General features: G+C 42.0%; 1 protein-coding gene across 1 annotated transcript; it reads right to left on the bottom strand.

Annotated features, from left to right (window-relative positions):
• Positions 1 to 367: 367 nt before the first annotated feature.
• On the bottom strand, positions 368 to 15,622 carry LOC139475003 (trichohyalin-like). The gene is made up of 5 exons (XM_071258207.1): positions 15,601 to 15,622; positions 3,877 to 7,549; positions 2,498 to 2,570; positions 1,899 to 1,960; positions 368 to 1,112 (listed from the first exon to the last, which is right to left on the bottom strand). The coding sequence occupies exons 2-5, from the start codon at positions 7,506 to 7,508 to the stop codon at positions 1,016 to 1,018; spliced, it is 3,864 nt and encodes a 1,287-aa protein (XP_071114308.1). The 5' UTR covers positions 7,509 to 7,549; positions 15,601 to 15,622; the 3' UTR covers positions 368 to 1,015.
• Positions 15,623 to 20,018: the final 4,396 nt, after the last annotated feature.

Consider the following 20,018-nt stretch of genomic DNA (forward strand, 5'->3'; position numbering starts at 1 on the left):
TTTCCGAAAGGTTTCAAAGTGCCGGGAAAAAGAAAGAATACATTAAAATTTTAAAAATAAGATTTGAACAAAAAAGACAAAAGTTATCAGAACGTTACTTGGTGTAAAACAGTCGTCGAATCACTGCAAACGTAAGATCCAAAACACATCTATGGTACCCTATCAAATATTTCACAATCGAAAAACCATTTCTTGTTTGTTTTATTTTTAGCCACCATCTAACATGGGTGTACACTCACTTTTGCCCGGCAGGGTATTTTACTATACGGAATCTGAAAAGAGGAAATGCAAACAAAATTCCGATATCATTGTTTCAACAATTTATTACGTTATATATACAGATATATACTAAGGTTTGGGAAGTAAATGCTGGGCTATATACAGACAACAATCCATACTTCCTCTCGAGGGATAAGCCAATGCCAGTGTAATGTATGTGTATCATAAACGTCAGCACAATGCATGGGCATCCACCGAGGGGTGAATTATTACAAAACCGTAATCTCTTTTGAAGTGGAAAATGATCTGTTAAGACTTCACAAAATGGTTATTCCAGTATTTTAAGGGTTGGCAATTCAACTTTTGTCAAGTGTGACCCAATAACAAACTTATTGCGTACAAACTGTGGCAAAAACAAATTTTCATTGAAAAATCAATGTTCCCTTTGTAAAATACATAAGTTGATGAACGTGTCTTGTACAAAAATATTTTTGTATGTTTTGAACATCGACGGCATTTGACTGAAGACAGCCACATCGCTCTTCTGAAACGCTCAAGTCGTTTATTGACATCAGCAGTAAGAACTATTGCAGGGTAGTGAAGATGTAACACACGATTATGTCAACATTACATCTGTGAATGCATAATTGGACATCTCTGCCTGCGGTTTTGTGGTGCAAATGCGATGGTGAATGCGTCGAAATACACAGTGCCCAAAGACACAACCATCGCACGTCTGTATGGGAACTATACAAAGACGGAAGCTAAGAGTCTTTTGGTCACAATGGATTATTCCTCAAGCTTCCATTTTATTACGTTTTCCAGAACCTGTTGCTAGGAGACCAACCAGTCCAAGAATTACTGCACGTGCTATGGAGTCATTGCCTGGCAACCTGAAATAATACAGACGATGAATTAAGGACGTTTTCACACCGGACAAGTGGTCCATGTTAGGTTGCGGTAAACTTGAAACAAATTGTTATGACATTTGAACGCTAAAGTGTCAGAATCACTTCCAATTGGCATTATTTTATTAACTTGCCCATTTTAGACAAACATGTATAAAATACTGATTTTCTAAAATACCTGCCTTAGAAAGCTGTACGTATCTTGGATCAAATACCTTTATCATGATGATACATGAAGTTGGTTGGTTGGTTGGTTGGTTTAACGCCGCACTCAGCAATATTCCAGCTATATGACGGCGGTCTGTAAATAATCGAGTCTGGACCAGACGATCCAGTGATTGACATCATGAGCATCGATCCACGCAATTGGGATCGATGACATGCATCAACCAAGTCAGCGAGCCTGACCACCCGATCCCGTTAGTCGCCTTTGACGACAAGTATGGGTTGCTCAAGACCTATTCTACCCCGGAATGTTCACGGGTCGATACACGAAGTAATCAAAGCTGATTTGTTTCCTACATTTCGTCACATACCACTGGCCTTGATGTTGATGAGTTAAAAACTTTAAATTAATAAAACAGAGACAAAATTAGTATTGACGACGCGCTCTACATTGAAAACACAGTATGCTTATCTCCCGATCATCCGTACTAAGTCAAATTTTGCCTGTAGAAATATAGTTTAATGTTTGGTCACTTGCATCCCAAACCCTTTTTCTGCATAGATAAAATAGAAGCATGACCCGAAAGCATTCCGCATAGTACTCACATGTTCTCCTTTCCTTTCAGTACGTTAAACAATGATGATGACAGCATTTTCTCCTGGGTTTTCTGAAACAGAATGATTACACTCCTTATTTGCTGAACACAACATCGTGCAAAGGTAATAATTGTATGTCACGTTTCAGTTTACTTTTTGTGTATTTCGGGATCGAATAAAAGAAACTTTAAAATATTTTCTGTGAATGATATTTGTCGCACTGACAGACGGACGGCTGGACAAGTACTTCAAAGTACTGTGCCGCATCTTTTGGGCTCAAGTTATAGCCAGCACACTTTGGGCCAATAGTGTAAGGGACTCGACCTATTGGGCGTTACAGTAATGGTGATTGCAGATTTATATTAATTTGTGGCATCCTTTGTGTTTGACCCGTGTTCCATCTTTTAGTGTAAATACCCTTAAGTTATCATCAATGGCATTCCTGGCAACCAAAACCCTAAAACGGTATTTCTTGTAAGGCCTCTTAGTGCAATATACAATGCGGACTCATTTTACCCTTGAGAAATACCGAACTTTGTAGCAAAATTGTAGGTATGCAAATACACGTGACTAATTTTGATGTGATGGACTTGATTCTGTGAACGTACCTGAAAGACGGACGCTAAGATGTGGAGTCCAAAGTAGCCGTTTTCATTTGCAGAGGCGTCTGTCTCGCTGAAACTGAAAATTCATCGACTGAATGAGTTGAGGTGAGATTTCACTCATATAGCGAAATGTGTGAGTGTGTGTTTAAGTGTGTGTGTTTGTATGTGTATTTGTGTGTGCGTGCGTGCGTGCGTGCGTGCGTGTGTGTGCGTGTGTGCGTGTGTGTGGTGCTACTTGTACTAGTCTGGTTTAATAGTGCTATCATGTTGAGATGCCATGCCTCGGTTTAACATGAATACCCTAATTAGGCATGTTATACTGACGCCGAGTGACGTCTTTTAACGTATGTTGGTATGACGCGACCAGGGGGTCGAACAACTGATCATCCTCTCTCCGGGCAGACGCTTTATCCACTAGACCACGGAGGCGGCCCTGACGGAATTGTCACAGACCAAGGATCATAATAGGGAATTCGAACTGAAATGTTAAAGTGACTAATCTCTAGCTGACGTGTTTACATGAATAAACTCCATATTTTGTGCCTTTTGTGCATTAGATTATCCAGTGTCTTATATCTCTATTATGTCATGAGTGAGTGAGTGAGTTGGGTTTTACGTCTCTTAGAACAATATTCTATTTATATCACGGCGTATCAACTTAATGTGGGAGGAAAGTCTCAGTCTCAGACGTTAACCACTTTGGTGAAACCCAAGCTAGAAACACAACGGGGCGAACCGGGATTCGAACCCATGATCATAGCTTTCTGGCGTGCCCAAGGGACGCACCTTAGACGAGTGAGCCACCCAAGAAATTGTGATGTCACTTTGGTGATAAATGGTAATGAAGGTACTAATGTTTGTTTGTTTACTTGTTTGTTGTTCAACGCCGCACTCAGCAATATTCCAGCTAAATGACGGCGGTTTCTAATGATACAGGAATGAAGACACCCACACTGGAAGAACGAGGGTGGACGCTACTTAAAGGATAAGATATGAAAAAAGGGCAATTCCTGTATTTATCAAAAAAGACACATTGAATAGAAAGCAGCTGTAAAGAGATGTGTTCATGTGGCTGAGAAGTATAATTATATACTACATCGAGAGGTTTTCAAATCCTCTCTAACTTTCTCAGAGAGAGGAAAGACTTGCTCCCGAACTTTCTCAAATTAAAATGTTTTCCATGAGGTCTTCAAATGGGCCCCTGTTAGCCATGTATCTGTATTTGAACTTACAAAACATTCATAGTTCGCAGCAAGAGAAAGAAGCAATGGTAATTCGAAGTCGTTTACTTATCAGTCTTTTGAAGTAAATGAACAGGGTAATCATACATATTCTCATACGTCCCCAAATGACAGGTTTTTGTCATTAGTAAGTTTACTCACGTGTGTTGGTCTATTTGGTCATGGAGTGGTTCATGCAATAGCTGATGCTGGACGGGTTGCAGTGGAGATAGTGATTCAGTCGAACCTTTCTGTAGGGTGGAAATCCGATGGGCGAGACGGGCTCTAGAAATGACTTTTTGGACGGAGACACGGACTAATCCATGACCTTGGAAACCACTATATTGTGTTCGGCGAGTATCTCGGGTTTCACGTCGTTCAAGAGAGACAGAGCGGCGATCCATGCGTCGGGTATCATCTCTGGCAAGTTGTCGGCGGGTATCGCTGGTTTCACGTCGTTCAAGGGAGACAGAGCGGCGATCCATGCGTCGGGTATCATCTCTGGCAAGTTGTCGGCGAGTATCGCGGGTTTCACGTCGTTCAAGGGAGACAGAGCGGCGATCCATGCGTCGGGTATCATCTCTGGCAAGTTGTCGGCGAGTATCGCTGGTTTCACGTCGTTCAAGGGAGACAGAGCGGCGATCCATGCGTCGGGTATCATCTCTGGCAAGTTGTCGGCGAGTATTCCGCGTTTCACGTCGTTCAAGGGAGACAGAGCGGCGATCCATGCGTCGGGTATCATCTCTGGCAAGTTGTCGGCGAGTATCGCTGGTTTCACGTCGTTCAAGGGAGACAGAGCGGCGATCCATGCGTCGGGTATCATCTCTGGCAAGTTGTCGGCGAGTATCGCGGGTTTCACGTCGTTCAAGGGAGACAGAGCGGCGATCCATGCGTCGGGTATCATCTCTTGCAAGTTGTCGGCGAGTATCGCTGGTTTCACGTCGTTCAAGGGAGACAGAGCGGCGATCCATGCGTCGGGTATCATCTCTGGCAAGTTGTCGGCGAGTATCCCGCGTTTCACGTCGTTCAAGGGAGACAGAGCGGCGATCCATGCGTCGGGTATCATCTCTGGCAAGTTGTCGGCGAGTATCGCGGGTTTCACGTCGTTCAAGGGAGACAGAGCGGCGATCCATGCGTCGGGTATCATCTCTGGCAAGTTGTCGGCGAGTATCACTGGTTTCACGTCGTTCAAGGGAGACAGAGCGGCGATCCATGCGTCGGGTATCATCTCTGGCAAGTTGTCGGCGAGTATCGCTGGTTTCACGTCTTTCAAGGGAGACAGAGCGGCGATCCATGCGTCGGGTATCATCTCTGGCAAGTTGTCGGCGAGTATCGCGGGTTTCACGTCGTTCAAGGGAGACAGAGCGGCGATCCATGCGTCGGGTATCATCTCTTGCAAGTTGTCGGCGAGTATCGCTGGTTTCACGTCGTTCAAAGGAGACAGAGCGGCGATCCATGCGTCGGGTATCATCTCTGGCAAGTTGTCGGCGAGTATCGCTGGTTTCACGTCGTTCAAGGGAGACAGAGCGGCGATCCATGCGTCGGGTATCATCTCTGGCAAGTTGTCTGCGAGTATCGCTGGTTTCACATCGTTCAAGGGAGACAGAGCGGCGATCCATGCGTCGGGTATCATCTCTGGCAAGTTGTCGGCGAGTATCCCGGGTTTCACGTCGTTCAAGGGAGACAGAGCGGCGATCCATGCGTCGGGTATCATCTCTGGCAAGTTGTCGGCGAGTATCGCGGGTTTCACGTCGTTCAAGGGAGACAGAGCGGCGATCCATGCGTCGGGTATCATCTCTGGCAAGTTGTCGGCGAGTATCGCTGGTTTCACGTCGTTCAAGGGAGACAGAGCGGCGATCCATGCGTCGGGTATCATCTCTGGCAAGTTGTCGGCGAGTATCTCTAGTTTCACGTCGTTCAAGGGAGACAGAGCGGCGATCCATGCGTCGGGTATCATCTCTGGCAAGTTGTCGGCGAGTATCGCGGGTTTCACGTCGTTCAAGGGAGACAGAGCGGCGATCCATGCGTCGGGTATCATCTCTGGCAAGTTGTCGGCGAGTATCGCGGGTTTCACGTCGTTCAAGGGAGACAGAGCGGCGATCCATGCGTCGGGTATCATCTCTGGCAAGTTGTCGGCGAGTATCCCGCGTTTCACGTCGTTCAAGGGAGACAGAGCGGCGATCCATGCGTCGGGTATCATCTCTTGCAAGTTGTCGGCGAGTATCGCTGGTTTCACGTCGTTCAAAGGAGACAGAGCGGCGATCCATGCGTCGGGTATCATCTCTGGCAAGTTGTCGGCGAGTATCGCTGGTTTCACGTCGTTCAAGGGAGACAGAGCGGCGATCCATGCGTCGGGTATCATCTCTGGCAAGTTGTCGGCGAGTATCGCGGGTTTCACGTCTTTCAAGGGAGACAGAACGGCGATCCATGCGTCGGGTATCATCTCTGGCAAGTTGTCGGCGAGTATTGCTGGTTTCACGTCGTTCAAGGGAGACAGAGCGGCGATCCATGCGTCGGGTATCATCTCTGGCAAGTTGTCGGCGAGTATCGCTGGTTTCACGTCGTTCAAGGGAGACAGAGCGGCGATCCATGCGTCGGGTATCATCTCTGGCAAGTTGTCGGCGAGTATTGCTGGTTTCACGTCGTTCAAGGGAGACAGAGCGGCGATCCATGCGTCGGGTATCATCTCTGGCAAGTTGTCGGCGAGTATCGCTGGTTTCACGTTTTTCAGAAGAAACAGAGCGGTGATCCATGCGTCGGGTATCATCTCTGGCAAGTTGTCGGCGCGTTTCGCGGGTTTCACGTCGTTCAAGGGAGACAGAGCGGCGATCCATGCGTCGGGTATCATCTCTGGCAAGTTGTCGGCGAGTATAGCTGGTTTCACGTCGTTCAAGGGAGACAGAGCGGCGATCCATGCGTCGGGTATCATCTCTGGCAAGTTGTCGGCGAGTATAGCTGGTTTCACGTCGTTCAAGGGAGACAGAGCGGCGATCCATGCGTCGGGTATCATCTCTGGCAAGTTGTCGGCGAGTATCGCGGGTTTCACGTTTTTCAGAAGAAACAGAGCGGCGATCCATGCGTCGGGTATCATCTCTGGCAAGTTGTCGGCGAGTATCGCTGGTTTCACGTCGTTCAAGGGAGACAGAGCGGCGATCCATGCGTCGGGTATCATCTCTGGCAAGTTGTCGGCGAGTATCGCTGGTTTCACGTCTTTCAGAAGAAACAGAGCGGCGATCCATGCGTCGGGTATCATCTCTGGCAAGTTGTCGGCGTGTGTCGCTGGTTTCACGTCTTTCAGAAGAAACAGAGCGGCGATTCATGCGTCGGGTATCATCTCTGGCAAGTTGTCGGCGAGTGTCGCGGGTTTCACGTCGTTCAAAGGAGACAGAGCGGCGATCCATGCGTCGGGTATCATCTCTGGCAAGTTGTCGGCGAGTGTCGCTGGTTTCACGTCTTTCAGAAGAAACAGAGCGGCGATCCATGCGTCGGGTATCATCTCTGGCAAGATGTCGGCGGGTATCCTTAGTTTCACGTCGTTTCGGTGAACTGTTCTTTCTGATATCACTTGATGCTTGTTTAGAGATAATTGTTTTTCCTGCAGGAGTTTGCCCTATGTTATTATCATCTTCTGGCGTTTTCACAACCTGCTTGTTGAATTCTTTTACTTCCTCTTTGAGATGAGGCTGGTCAGGAATATCATTCTGTACATGACTGTGCTCATGGTCAGCCCGGCTACCATGCAACAGCAGCAGGAAGGATGCCACCAAGAGGAAGAAAGGCGTCGTTTTTCTCATGATACGAGTTGCTGCGATGTATTCAGTTGTGCTTGCTTAAACTGTAAAAAAAACGTTTAATGTAAAATAGGATTTCATCAAAATATATTTTTCGAAATTGCATAATGAATGTGTGGACGTGATTTTAACCTTAATGCGGGATACATACTCTGCGATGGAGCAGTGAATATTGAGGAGATGAACCTACTGTTTTCAATGTAAGAAATATCGGCTACGAACAGAGTCGATTGAACGATTCCGATTATATCATGAGCATGTGTTTATGAATCACAATGAAATAGTGATGATATCAGGTGTTCGCGAAGAGGTGAGTGTATCCTGCCCCACCGGTGGCACCCATCACAAACGCATGCAAAGGCAAATCAATTGTTCACCTGAAAAACAAGGGAACATACGGTACATTTAATAAATTGCATCGGATATAATTTTTGTCACTGATGCAACAAATTGGGAAATGTCCCCCACATGTCTACCATAAACCGTTTGATAGCTTTACCGAGGCCTTGAATGTTGTAACCTTGATCAGACAACTTCTGTCTGAGAAGGGTCTTATGACGCTCTTTGAAATCTTGGTAGAAAGAGCATGCTCCATTGTATCTCAAATGTTGTGAATGTAAACACCATAGGCTGGAGCTGCTGGAATATTGCTCGACATAAAGGGAAAGTTGACTATTGGAAAGTTGAAGTCATCCCTCTTGTCATACATTCTTGTGGAGAGTGTTTTGTCACTCTGAATCTCTATGCATAGATCTAAATATGAAACAGATGAGGCGGTCGCACTGGTCTCCTTTATTTCTAATTCAGGTGCATAAATCAATGGAAGGAAATTGACTATTTGATTGTTATTGAACGAAATCAGATTATCAATATTCATGAAGCTGAAGTTAATCTTAGGCTTTCATTTTTTACAAATTGTCCTGAACCTCTGAATATAGATACGTAGCTCTATCTGTGGTCACCACGTATTGTAACAAAAGCCCCATGGATCAAAGAATGAAGTTTTTCTTTAAGTTTGTCATATGGGGTAAAAGTGAACAAAGTTGAAAAATTAAATGTTTTGACAGAATGGAACTTGGTTCTTTTCTGTGAAGCAAATCTTTGAGTTTTTGAGAATCCACATGGTATTAATTCCACTTGTCTCAAATACTTTCTATGAATATAAAGAGAGTCCTTCCTTGGTTGTAGTAAGGATTATGGTTAGTGTTTGAATTAAACCGGTGTATTATCTAGGTGATATTAAAACCCAATAAATTTGTTGTGTTACGTTTATTGTTGTTCAACATTACTGAACAAAATTAATTCTTATATCAGAAATGTAAGAGTATCTGAGTTCAATAAACTTTCGAAACATGAAATTTAAAATGAATATAAGTAGCGACACGCATAATTATATAGTTTTTCGATTCATTCATATTGAGGTGATATTCAATCGAGCATGCTCTTTCTACGAAGATTTCAAAGAGAGTCTTAGCACCAATTAAGGTCTCTGTAAAACTTTCAAAACCTTTAAGGACAGACATGAGGGGACGTTTAAAGATTTGACATCGCTGACAGAAATTATCTCGGATGCAGTGCCCTATATTGAATTGTCATATGTTCCCTTGTTTGTTTCGGGTGAATCGTTGGCTTGCCTTTGCGTGTGTTTGTGACGGGTGCCACCCGTGGAACAGTATATGCTCACCTTTCAGCGAACACCTATTTGATAGTGAGTCATTAACACATGCTAATGATACGGTCGGAACAGTTCAGTCGACTCTGCTTTTGGTAGAGAGGAGTTTTGTCGCTTATATTATTATATGTTATAGTTATCATGAATATTAGTAACGACATTCGATTATTATATTGTCTTCACATATACTTCGTTTATACTGAAGAGCGTCTCACAAATAAGTGACATTGTTCTATTATATTATTAGGCATGTTTATATTCAAGTTCACTTTTGCTTTCAATGCCACATGGCCCATAATACATATACAATGGGATCGGGTGGTCAGGTTCGCTGACTTGGTTGATACATGTCATCGTATCCTGATTGCCTTGGTCGATGCTCATAATGTCAATCACTGGATTGTGTGGTCCAGACTCGAATATTTACAGACCGCCGTCATAGCTGGAATATTGCTGAGTGGGGCGTTACACAACAAACTATCTAAACAAGCATCAATGTTTTTTAAATGTGTTAGTTTAGTGCGGTCTAGATCACACATTGGACTGTTAACACGCACATGGTTTTCTGTCTCTGGTACTGAACATTTGGACAAATAACTTCTCAATCATATATGACAAACTGACCATTACGCATTTTCTGTATTCGAACATAATTATACCTGCATCTGATTATATTCAATGCCCTTCTATGATTAAAAATTGTTGATATGTGATAAGTTTTACTTCAATAAAGACTTACAACAAGCATTGAATTCAAACGTTTCAGATGAAGTGACTCATCCTTGCATAACATGCATACAATAACATCTAAATATACCGCTGAATTATTTGGGAAATGAAACCTAAGGGCACACTATTGTCCAACTTTGTTCTGTTTTGCAATGTGTACTTATCTTACATCGATGAAACATTACGTTTCACGTTGAAATGACTGAAATGATTTAGTTTTCCGCCGCCGACTGTTCTTGTCGTACTGGTGAGTCAGACTCACGTCAGGATTGTGTTCAGCGCTACTATGACAAGGAGCTAACAGGCATGCTTGTCTTACAAGCAAATTCAGGAACAGTCAGGATCTCCCATGGATTTAGTCTTAATCACAGGGCGGATTTCATGGCTGTAGATCAACCACCAGTGCAGTTTGACAAGCACAATGTTTCAGCATCATAATGAGTGAGTGAGTATGGTTTTACGCCATATTCCAGCAATATCACGGCTGGGGACACCAGAACTGGGCTTCACGCATTGTACCCATGTCGGGAATCGAACCCGGGCCAAAGGCGTGACGAGCGAACGCTTTAACCACTAGGCTACCCGACCGCCCCAGCATCATAATGAAAGTGTGACATTCATGATGTTGAGTTGGGTAGGTCAGCCCATCTTTCTGTCTGATTTCATACACGATATTCAGTTCGTTCAGACATGATATTCAGTTGGCATCACAACCTCATCAGCATCGTAACTTGCCTTTCACACCGTTTACAATATTTTAGATTTTCAAGGAAAACGAAACGAATCAGTTTATTTGGCCATTCCTGGCCCTTTGACAGTTAATTGTCAGACACACCTGCTCTTCTAGTCTGCCCAAATTCTCACAGAATACTGCAAATCGCTATTCGTCCTTTTCCCATTTTGTATGCATGACTGAATAAGTCAATGAATGAATCAATAGTAGTACCAGACAGACCTGTGAAGAATCCGGGGTAGAATAGGTCTTCAGCAACCCATGCTTGCCGTAAAAGGTGACTATGCTTGTCGTAAAAGGCGACTAACGGGATCGGGTGGTCAGGCTCGCTGACTTGGTTAATGCATGTTATCGATATCAATTGCGTGGATCGATGCTCATGATATTAATCACTGGACTGTCTGGTCCAGACTCGATAATTTACAGACCGCCGTCATATATCTGGAAAATTGCGGCGTTAAACAACAAACCAACCAAACAGAAAGATCGAAGTTTGTTTATCAGCCAATCACATTCCATGCAAGTGTTAGACACACCTGTATGTTACCTGTTTAAGTAGTACTAAGCGGATAACAATGAGGGGTTACATCATGTGTTTGTTGTCATAGGTCTCTTTTCCCTGGCATACGCTTTTCCCTGGCATAAGCACAGGTTCCATTGAGAGCGTCCAGCCTGGGGTCAGAATCGTGGGCATGTTTGCTTGTGTGCGCCCATGCAACACTGCCATCAGGGGCGATAGGGTAGCCAAATGGTTAAGCGTTCACTCGTCATAGCCCGGGTTCGATTCCCTACATAGGTACAACGTGTTAAGCCAATCACCCCAGGGTGATATTGCTACGATATTGCTAAAGCGGGTCAAAACCACACTCACTCACAAACATCGGGGTCGTGATCGGGTGGACATTTGTTTTGCTCAGTAGTGTTTTCAGCAGTTGGAGCATTGTCTGTTTTTTTCTCAGGTAGACTTTAATATGTCGCCGGATATATGTAAAGTTTTTTTTAATATTCCTCGACTTATCGCTTTTTCCTTTTACGTACGCTTCTTCGATCACTCTTACATTTTCAAATGTCACGCCACACCCAAGGGTAGACCTTCTTGCTCCCCCGACTGAACATCAATTACTATTTATGATTACTATATCACGGTCATCAATCCTAATTGCGTGGGCTGATGCTCATGATATTAATCACTGGATTGTCTGGTCCAGACTCGATTATTTACGGACCGCCGTCATATAGCTGGAATATTGCTGAGTGCGTCGCGTCCAAGATTATTGGACTTATATAGCGACGTGCATGCACGTGTGTGTGTTTGTGTGGCTGCTTGTACTAGTCCGGACTGATGCCGACTTATAGTGCTAACCCACTGAGATACCATGCCGCAGTTTAACATAAATACCCCACTCAGACACAGTATACTGACTTCGAGCTGACCAGTCTTTGTTTTAGCCTATTAATGCCGAGCGCGAGACAGGGTAACAACAAATACCATCTGTTAACGTCTTTTCGTATAACGCGGCCGGGGATCGAACCCCGGACCTTCCGCTCTACGGGCGGGCGCTCTCCCTCTGGACCACGGAGGCGGTCCAATCAGAAAGGAATATTTTAATGCAAGGTGAAATAATTATTCTTATTATCGCGGTCAGTGGAACAGATTACAGTCGAATTTCATTCCCATCACCATGGGAGGTCCATGATCATTAATAAGATAAGATAAGATATAAGTGCACATATAAGTGCAGATTAAAAATAAAGCAGTAAATAAAATCCAATATAAAAACACTCTTAAACCATTACTGGCTAATGGGACACAACAAAAATCGTTAAAATACTTTTTTTTATAGAATAATTAGTTTGGACCACTTTTTCCGTATTTCATAAAAGGCATTGAAAACAACAAAATGCACACAATACCCTCCTTGAAGAGGTGAATATTAATTTTTAGGTTATAGCAGAGGAGGAACAGTATTAACATATTCTATATCTAAGGCATATTTCGGACGAGAAAAGCGGCCAAATTCTATTTCTAAAGGTTGATACACCGTTGATTAACTACGCCTGATTGATTTGTGACCAGTGCGCTGCAGACCACGTTACCTGCGAACGTATACATATGGTGTGCTCGTATACTTAACCATGGTTGATTATACCGAAAACGTTAGGATAATTTGGATAATGTTTTTAAATTGAAGCGTGAGCACACAATTTCATTAAAATATCCCCCAAATTATTCATGATAAAAAAGTATCATTTTTTTGTCCAGTATATCTACTACGGGCCGGCCCTGGGGCTATATATATTTAAAGGCAAAAGCAACAGTGATCTTATGGGCTTAAATATATGATTACTGCAATTTAAGATAAGACTTTATATATATATATATGGTTTTATATATTCATACAGTTGTAAAGCTCACGAGCTGGTTTGAAACCGACATTTCCTTTGGTTTAAAACTGTTGCATATTTCTAGTAGGAAAATATAATATTACATCACAACTTGTCTAAAAACATAAAATTTTAATATTTTCATTTGTTGCATTTAAATGTTCAAACAATTTATAAAACCAATAAGGTCCATCGTCAGCCTTGAAAATCGCAATCACTTGTGTTTTTTAACACTGCACTCAGCTACATTACAGCTGTGTGAGTCGCTATATGGCTGAAATAATGCCGATGCAACGTTAAATTTTAACTCACTCACTACAGCTGTGTGACGGCTGCCTGTAAATAGTCGTGTCGTGAACAGGTACTCCAGTGATTGATATTGTGAGCAACGACCCACGCCACGAGCATGCGCATTTAAGCCACCCGAGCCAATGATAGCTTGCTGGGAACCCATTCTAAACCGGAATCCTCACGGGGTAAAATCGCAATAAGATAAACGTGACCGTGATCAGCTACCTTTGTATACATTGGTCAGTCAGAGGTTGTCAAATCATAATTACCCCCCTCTGATTGAAACTGCCGATTTGATGGCCGCCTCAACGCGAAATCTTATATTCATACAATAGCACTTTCAGTCATTGTCGATGGGCATGTTAAAATATTTATATCTACAATTACAGGTTACAAAATGCAAAGTTGCGTCTAATACAATATTCAAAGGATGTGTGGCAATATATTTCATGCAGAAAACATGATAGAAATCTACATATAAAATGTATTTTAGGTTTTATGGAAAACAGAGATCTTGGAATTTGGGACTTTTCTATATACGACAATATGTTTTGTTTGTTGTTTAACGTCGCACTCAGCAATATTCCAGCTACATGACGGCGGTCTGTAAATAATCGAGTCTGGACCAGACAATCGAGTCATATACATCATGCACATCGATCCACGCAATTAGGATGCGATGCCATACATCAACCAAGTCAGCGAGCTTGACCACCCGATCCCGTTAGTCGCCTTTTACGACAAGCATAGTCACCTTTTACGGCAAGTATGGGTTGCTGGAGACCTATTCTACCCCGGATTTTCACGGGATACGACTATAAGAGCTGAGCTATATGACGTCATAATAGTGACGTGCGGAGAAGAACGAAAGCTTTGCAAGGCTTGCTCAGTTTTCTTGAGGGGTGCCCACCTCATGTTAGCTTAAGAAGTTGCCGTGTTTTCAATGCCTGTCATATGTTCGAGTGAATTATCACGGTGTAAACAAATAGAGCGCCCTATTTTGTTTAAAGGCTGATGTCGGTGATTCCGTAATTTCACATCGACACTGTGCTCAACCCAAGCCGCTTCACTGGAAATATTTGCTAACACCAAAGAGTCCGCGATTTATTTAGTCACGGTAGAATGGAGACAAACATACTGTGTTTTCAATCTAGAGCTTGGTTACCTGAAGATTTAACCGCACTAAACTTAACATTTGAAACCTTACGCTGCGCGTTTAATTCTGCGTGGTAAAATCTACAGGTAACCTAGCTCTACTTTGAAAACACAGTATATTTATCTCCTAATTAATAACCGATGAAAGATGATGAGTTGATTCGCTTTTTGTATTAACATTATTACTCTACATAACTGATGAGGAAGATCGCGAGATACCTATGCCGGGCAAACAAAAGTATACATTTGAAAATTGAATGTGACCAAAATCTTACAAACGTTAGAAAAACTTACGAACGTTATCAAAACGTTACTAGGCTGAAAACCGTCGCCAAAACACTGCAGACTCAAACTATCAAACCCGTTTCAAACACAGCACCACCGAATAACCATTTCTTGTTTGTTTTAAGCCACCATAAAACAAGGGTTTACACTCGTTTGCCCCGCAGTAATTATTAAGACAACCACATTGCAAACACAAAAAACGTGTTTTAAGATCTCACTGTCAACATTGAACATATTTTCAACTGTATTAAAATCCAACGTAAGTCGTAATACTATTCTGAAAGTACAATGTTTCTACAACATGACAAAAATGATTTCATAAAAAGGCAAATGACATTTTGTCGTATACCATTTTGTATTTATCTAACAGGGCAGATGCATTTGAAGTCGAAATAACAATAATGTGAGAAATTGTTGCAATCATCTTAATAGCAAATATATAAAATATCAACGCCAGAGAGTAACCAGTCTTGATTATCAGCCGAAACAGATTCCATTGGGCGTAAGAGGCAAAATAACGGTGAGAAATTATATGAATGGATCCCTGAAAAGCAGTAATGACACAAGGTGCGCGCGAAAAGGGTAAGCATGCCCTGCCCTACCGGTAACACCCGCCACTCACTTTGAATAGAAATGTAAGCGTTTTTGCCTGACGCCACATATCAGTACTTTTACCATGTAATGCGGAATGTAAAACGTTAACACGTATAGATCTGTATACACATCATTACTCATCTAAGAAGAGTACATTTATATCACCGAAGAAAGCAAGTTGTCAGGATAAGGCTATACAAACATATATCTGCCGATGCGGGCAATAAGAAGTAGTATTAAACACTTCTCACCTGAATGAGAGACGAATCCAAGCTTCTCTGAAGTATCGGTAGAGGATTCCAGTCCTCTTCTTTATATACCGCCACCTAGATCACAGAAGATTCTCGGAGACATTAATTTAACATGATTGCGTTCCGCTTACTAATTCAATTCCGCCCTTACAAATTGGCTATCGGCTTTCCAATGTCGTTTTATCATGGTAATACTGTATGGACGGGTTATAGTATTCCAGCGTAGACATCTTCGGTTCAATGTCGACTGGATTAAACCCATTTGTCCCCAGTGAAGCTTGAAATTGATAACCCAATGAAAGACTTCGGAATGAAGTAGAAAACTTTGGCTGATGTGACGTATTAAACAGTTAAGGGTTTGACTGTTTTTCTTCTCATGCCGAGGGTCAGGCCTTGTCGATTGTTATTTGCACTTACTGAAGATGATAAGGCACGGGGTCCTGGTATGTTTACAAATGTTGCCAAAGAAATCGCAAAATGATAGTTGAACCTGGTTGCGTTCTTAAAGGAAAGGTTATCAAACGTTGTCTTTTCCTAATAATGTTGATGAAAATTGTTGTACAGAGTTGTAAAGGTTAGCGTTTCATCTGAAAACCTATTTTTCATGATGCTGTCTCTGGTGTCCCAATGTTTCCATAGTTACGTAGTAATGTAAGATTACTATATCAGTATATTTGGTTTATGGAACGAACATTGTTAAGCTGTTCCATGTCGAAGATCGTAAGAAACTGGGATAGCAGTAGTTACAAGGAGATACAATTGTAATTGTTGTACGTACTGAGACATCGCCACAGTCCAGACCCCGTTAATCTGGAAATTGAGCATTCCGGACAAATACAGGTATCAAAGCCGTCACGAGGTACCACTGATTAGTTAATTTGCAGTTGTACTGGGAATAATACCGACTAGCTTAACGAGGTTTAGATTAACTGTTCTAGAAGTTTGATGTTTAAAATAATTAACATTTGTTTGTTTTTGGTTCAACGCCGCACTCACACAATATTCCAGCAATATGACGGCGGTCTGTAAATAATCGAATCTGGACCAGACAATCCAGTGATTGACATCATGAGCATTGATCCATGCAAGTGAGATACGCTGACATTAATCAACCAAGACAGCCGGCCTGACCACCCGATCCTGTTAGTCGCCTCTTACAACAAGCATAGTCACCACCACAATTAAAAAGTACACAGGGACAAGAAATATGTAGAACGAAAGTGCCTTCAACCAGCGCTGCACTGCTTTGTATTTTTCATACATTATTGTCTAGAGATTGTGCTTTCAAACAATAACTCGACTAATGTTATCATAAAACTAATATTCTCAAGTAAAAGTTTGAAATATTTTTAAGAACTCTATTTATCCTACTTTATTCAGCTCTGTAAGTTTTTTCGTTCAATTTATAGGCGCGGTTCCCATTAACTTTATATGACGTTCATAAAATTTGAAAAACCGAAATGATTTTTTTAATTTTGTTATAAGATTATCTATTTTGAATCTTTCGGACTTCTTTATCGATGATCCCAATTCCTGTGCACTGACACAGAGATCTATTTGATTGGTTGATTAAACTTGAAGTACAAAGGCGCCCTCTTTAAATAGAAGGCACTTATTTGCGTGTCACTCATAATTATCAGAACGCGGACCCCATTCATAAATAAATCCCCTGAAACGATGGTGGCTACACCCGGTAATGATGAAAATGAGTTTCATCAATCGAATACAAAGCTGTTATAAATCTTGGCAGTTTCGTATTCACAATGTCGGAGCGACCAGCCAACCAGTTAATGATGGCAGTCTGACGTCAGGCAGGTTTCCTCGGTAACAGACATGCGATATGACTGATTTCCATTGATAAGAATATGACTGACTCCGTTGCATATAGCACATTTCTAAAGGGGAATATCTTTTTTAAATGGTTAGTTGTACAATATGAAAATGAATCAACAGTGGCCACAAATGAATTGAATCATGTTAAAAGCGGCGTTAAACCCACGAGGACCCGGATTAGCTTACATGTAGGTTCCAAGAAGCCCAATGCCATCGTAAGAGGCAACTAACAGGGCCGCCTCCGTGGTCTAGTGGTAGAGCATCCACCCGGAGAGCGGAGAGCGGAAGGTCCGGGGTTCTATCCCCGGCAGCGTCATACCAAAAGACGTTAAAAGATGGTACTTGTTGTTACGCTCGGCATTAAGGGTCTAAAACAGGGACTGGTCGGCTCGGAGTCAGTATACTGTGTCTAACTGGGATATTCATGTTAAACTGCTGCATGGTATTTCACTGGGCTAGCACTATAAATCGGCATCAGTCTGGACTAGTACAAGCAGCCACACACACGTACATGCACGTCGCTATATAAGTGCAGTAATCTTGGACGCGACGTTAAACCCCATTTCACCTCACCTAGTAAAACAAGCGAGGGTATGCTTCAGTTCCACGGACTATCTTCGTGCTGTAGCATGGAAACACAGTCGGCGCTCCTATATTGCTTTGAAATTGAGGAACATGGCTCGTGCGTTTGACGAGAGGGCAAACTGTATATTGTTTGTCGCATGAGATATAGTGAGATCTAATTTTGTAAGGAATAATGTGTTCATATTTAGCAACCTGGTAGTTTTACAGATACATCGAATCGAGTGATTTGGAAGGCTCGCTTGTGTGATGACCCCCAAAGAGATTCTTTCCTAAAAACGGTCAGATGTTTAAATCTACCACACACAAATTAGTCACGACAACATAACCAAGAGCAATACATATAGTAAGTGGTGCATTAACAGCAACAACAGTTTCCATACATGAGATAGATTAACATGAGTAGCTTAAGTTATAATATCAGAAGGGTATTATTGCAACAACAAGAAGGTTCAAAACGCTGAAACTCCTCTAACTGAGCGTAACTCTGAAGTGTAGTCTTATACCTAGGGTGATTTGTTTAGGAAATATAAAATAAGTAGAATACATTGATGTCAATTATTCAGCAAATAAGAATTATTTTATACTTCAGTATGAAAGACAGTTGTCTAAGTTGGGAAAAGTGATATTACTTGATATTTCACTGCAGTGAACCTAACACTCGATATTTCACTGCAGTGAACATATCACATGATATTTCACTGCAGTGAACATAACACATGATATTTTACAGCAGTGAAGATGACACTTGATATTTCACTGCAGTGAACCTAACACATGATATTTCACTGCAGTGAACATAACACATGATATTTCACTGCAGTGGACATAACACTTGATATTTCACTGCAGTGAACATAACACTTGATATTTCACTGCAGTGGACATAACACTTGATATTTCACTGCAGTGAACATAACACTTGATATTTCACTGCAGTGAACATAACACTTGATATTTCACTGCAGTGGACATAACACTTGATATTTCACTGCAGTGAACATAACACATGATATTTCACTGCAGTGAACATAACACATGATATTTCACTGCAGTGAACATAACACTTGATATTTCACTGCAGTGGACATAACGCTTGATATTTCACTGCAGTGAACATAACACTTGATATTTCACTGCAGTGGACATGACGCTTGATATTTCACTGCAGTGAACATAACACTTGATATTTCACTGCAGTGAACATAACACTTGATATTTCACTGCAGTGAACATAACACGTGATATTTCACTGCAGTGAACATAACACTCGATATTTCACTGCAGTGAACATAACACATGATATTTCACTGCAGTGGACATAACACTTGATATTTCACTGCAGTGGACATAACACTTGATATTTCACTGCAGTGGACATAACACTTGATATTTCACTGCAGTGAACATAACACTTGATATTTCACTGCAGTGAACATAACACTTGATATTTCACTGCAGTGAACATAACACTTGATATTTCACTGCAGTGAACATAACACTTGATATTTCACTGCAGTGGACATAACACTTGATATTTCACTGCAGTGGACATAACACTTGATATTTCACTGCAGTGAACATAACACATGATATTTCACTGCAGTGAACATAACACTCGATATTTCACTGCAGTGGACATAACACTTGATATTTCACTGCAGTGGACATAACACTTGATATTTCACTGCAGTGAACATAACACTTGATATTTCACTGCAGTGGACATAACACTTGATATTTCACTGCAGTGAACATAACACATGATATTTCACTGCAGTGAACATAACACTTGATATTTCACTGCAGTGGACATAACACTTGATATTTCACTGCAGTGGACATAACACATGATATTTCACTGCAGTGAACATAACACTTGATATTTCACTGCAGTGGACATAACACATGATATTTCACTGCAGTGGACATAACACATGATATTTCACTGCAGTGGACATAACACTTGATATTTCACTGCAGTGAACATAACACATGATATT

The sequence above is a fragment of the Haliotis cracherodii genome, unplaced genomic scaffold (assembly GCF_022045235.1).
Source record: "Haliotis cracherodii isolate W230 unplaced genomic scaffold, xgHalCrac1.p SCAF_3, whole genome shotgun sequence".
Classification (NCBI taxonomy): Eukaryota; Metazoa; Mollusca; class Gastropoda; order Lepetellida; family Haliotidae; genus Haliotis; species Haliotis cracherodii.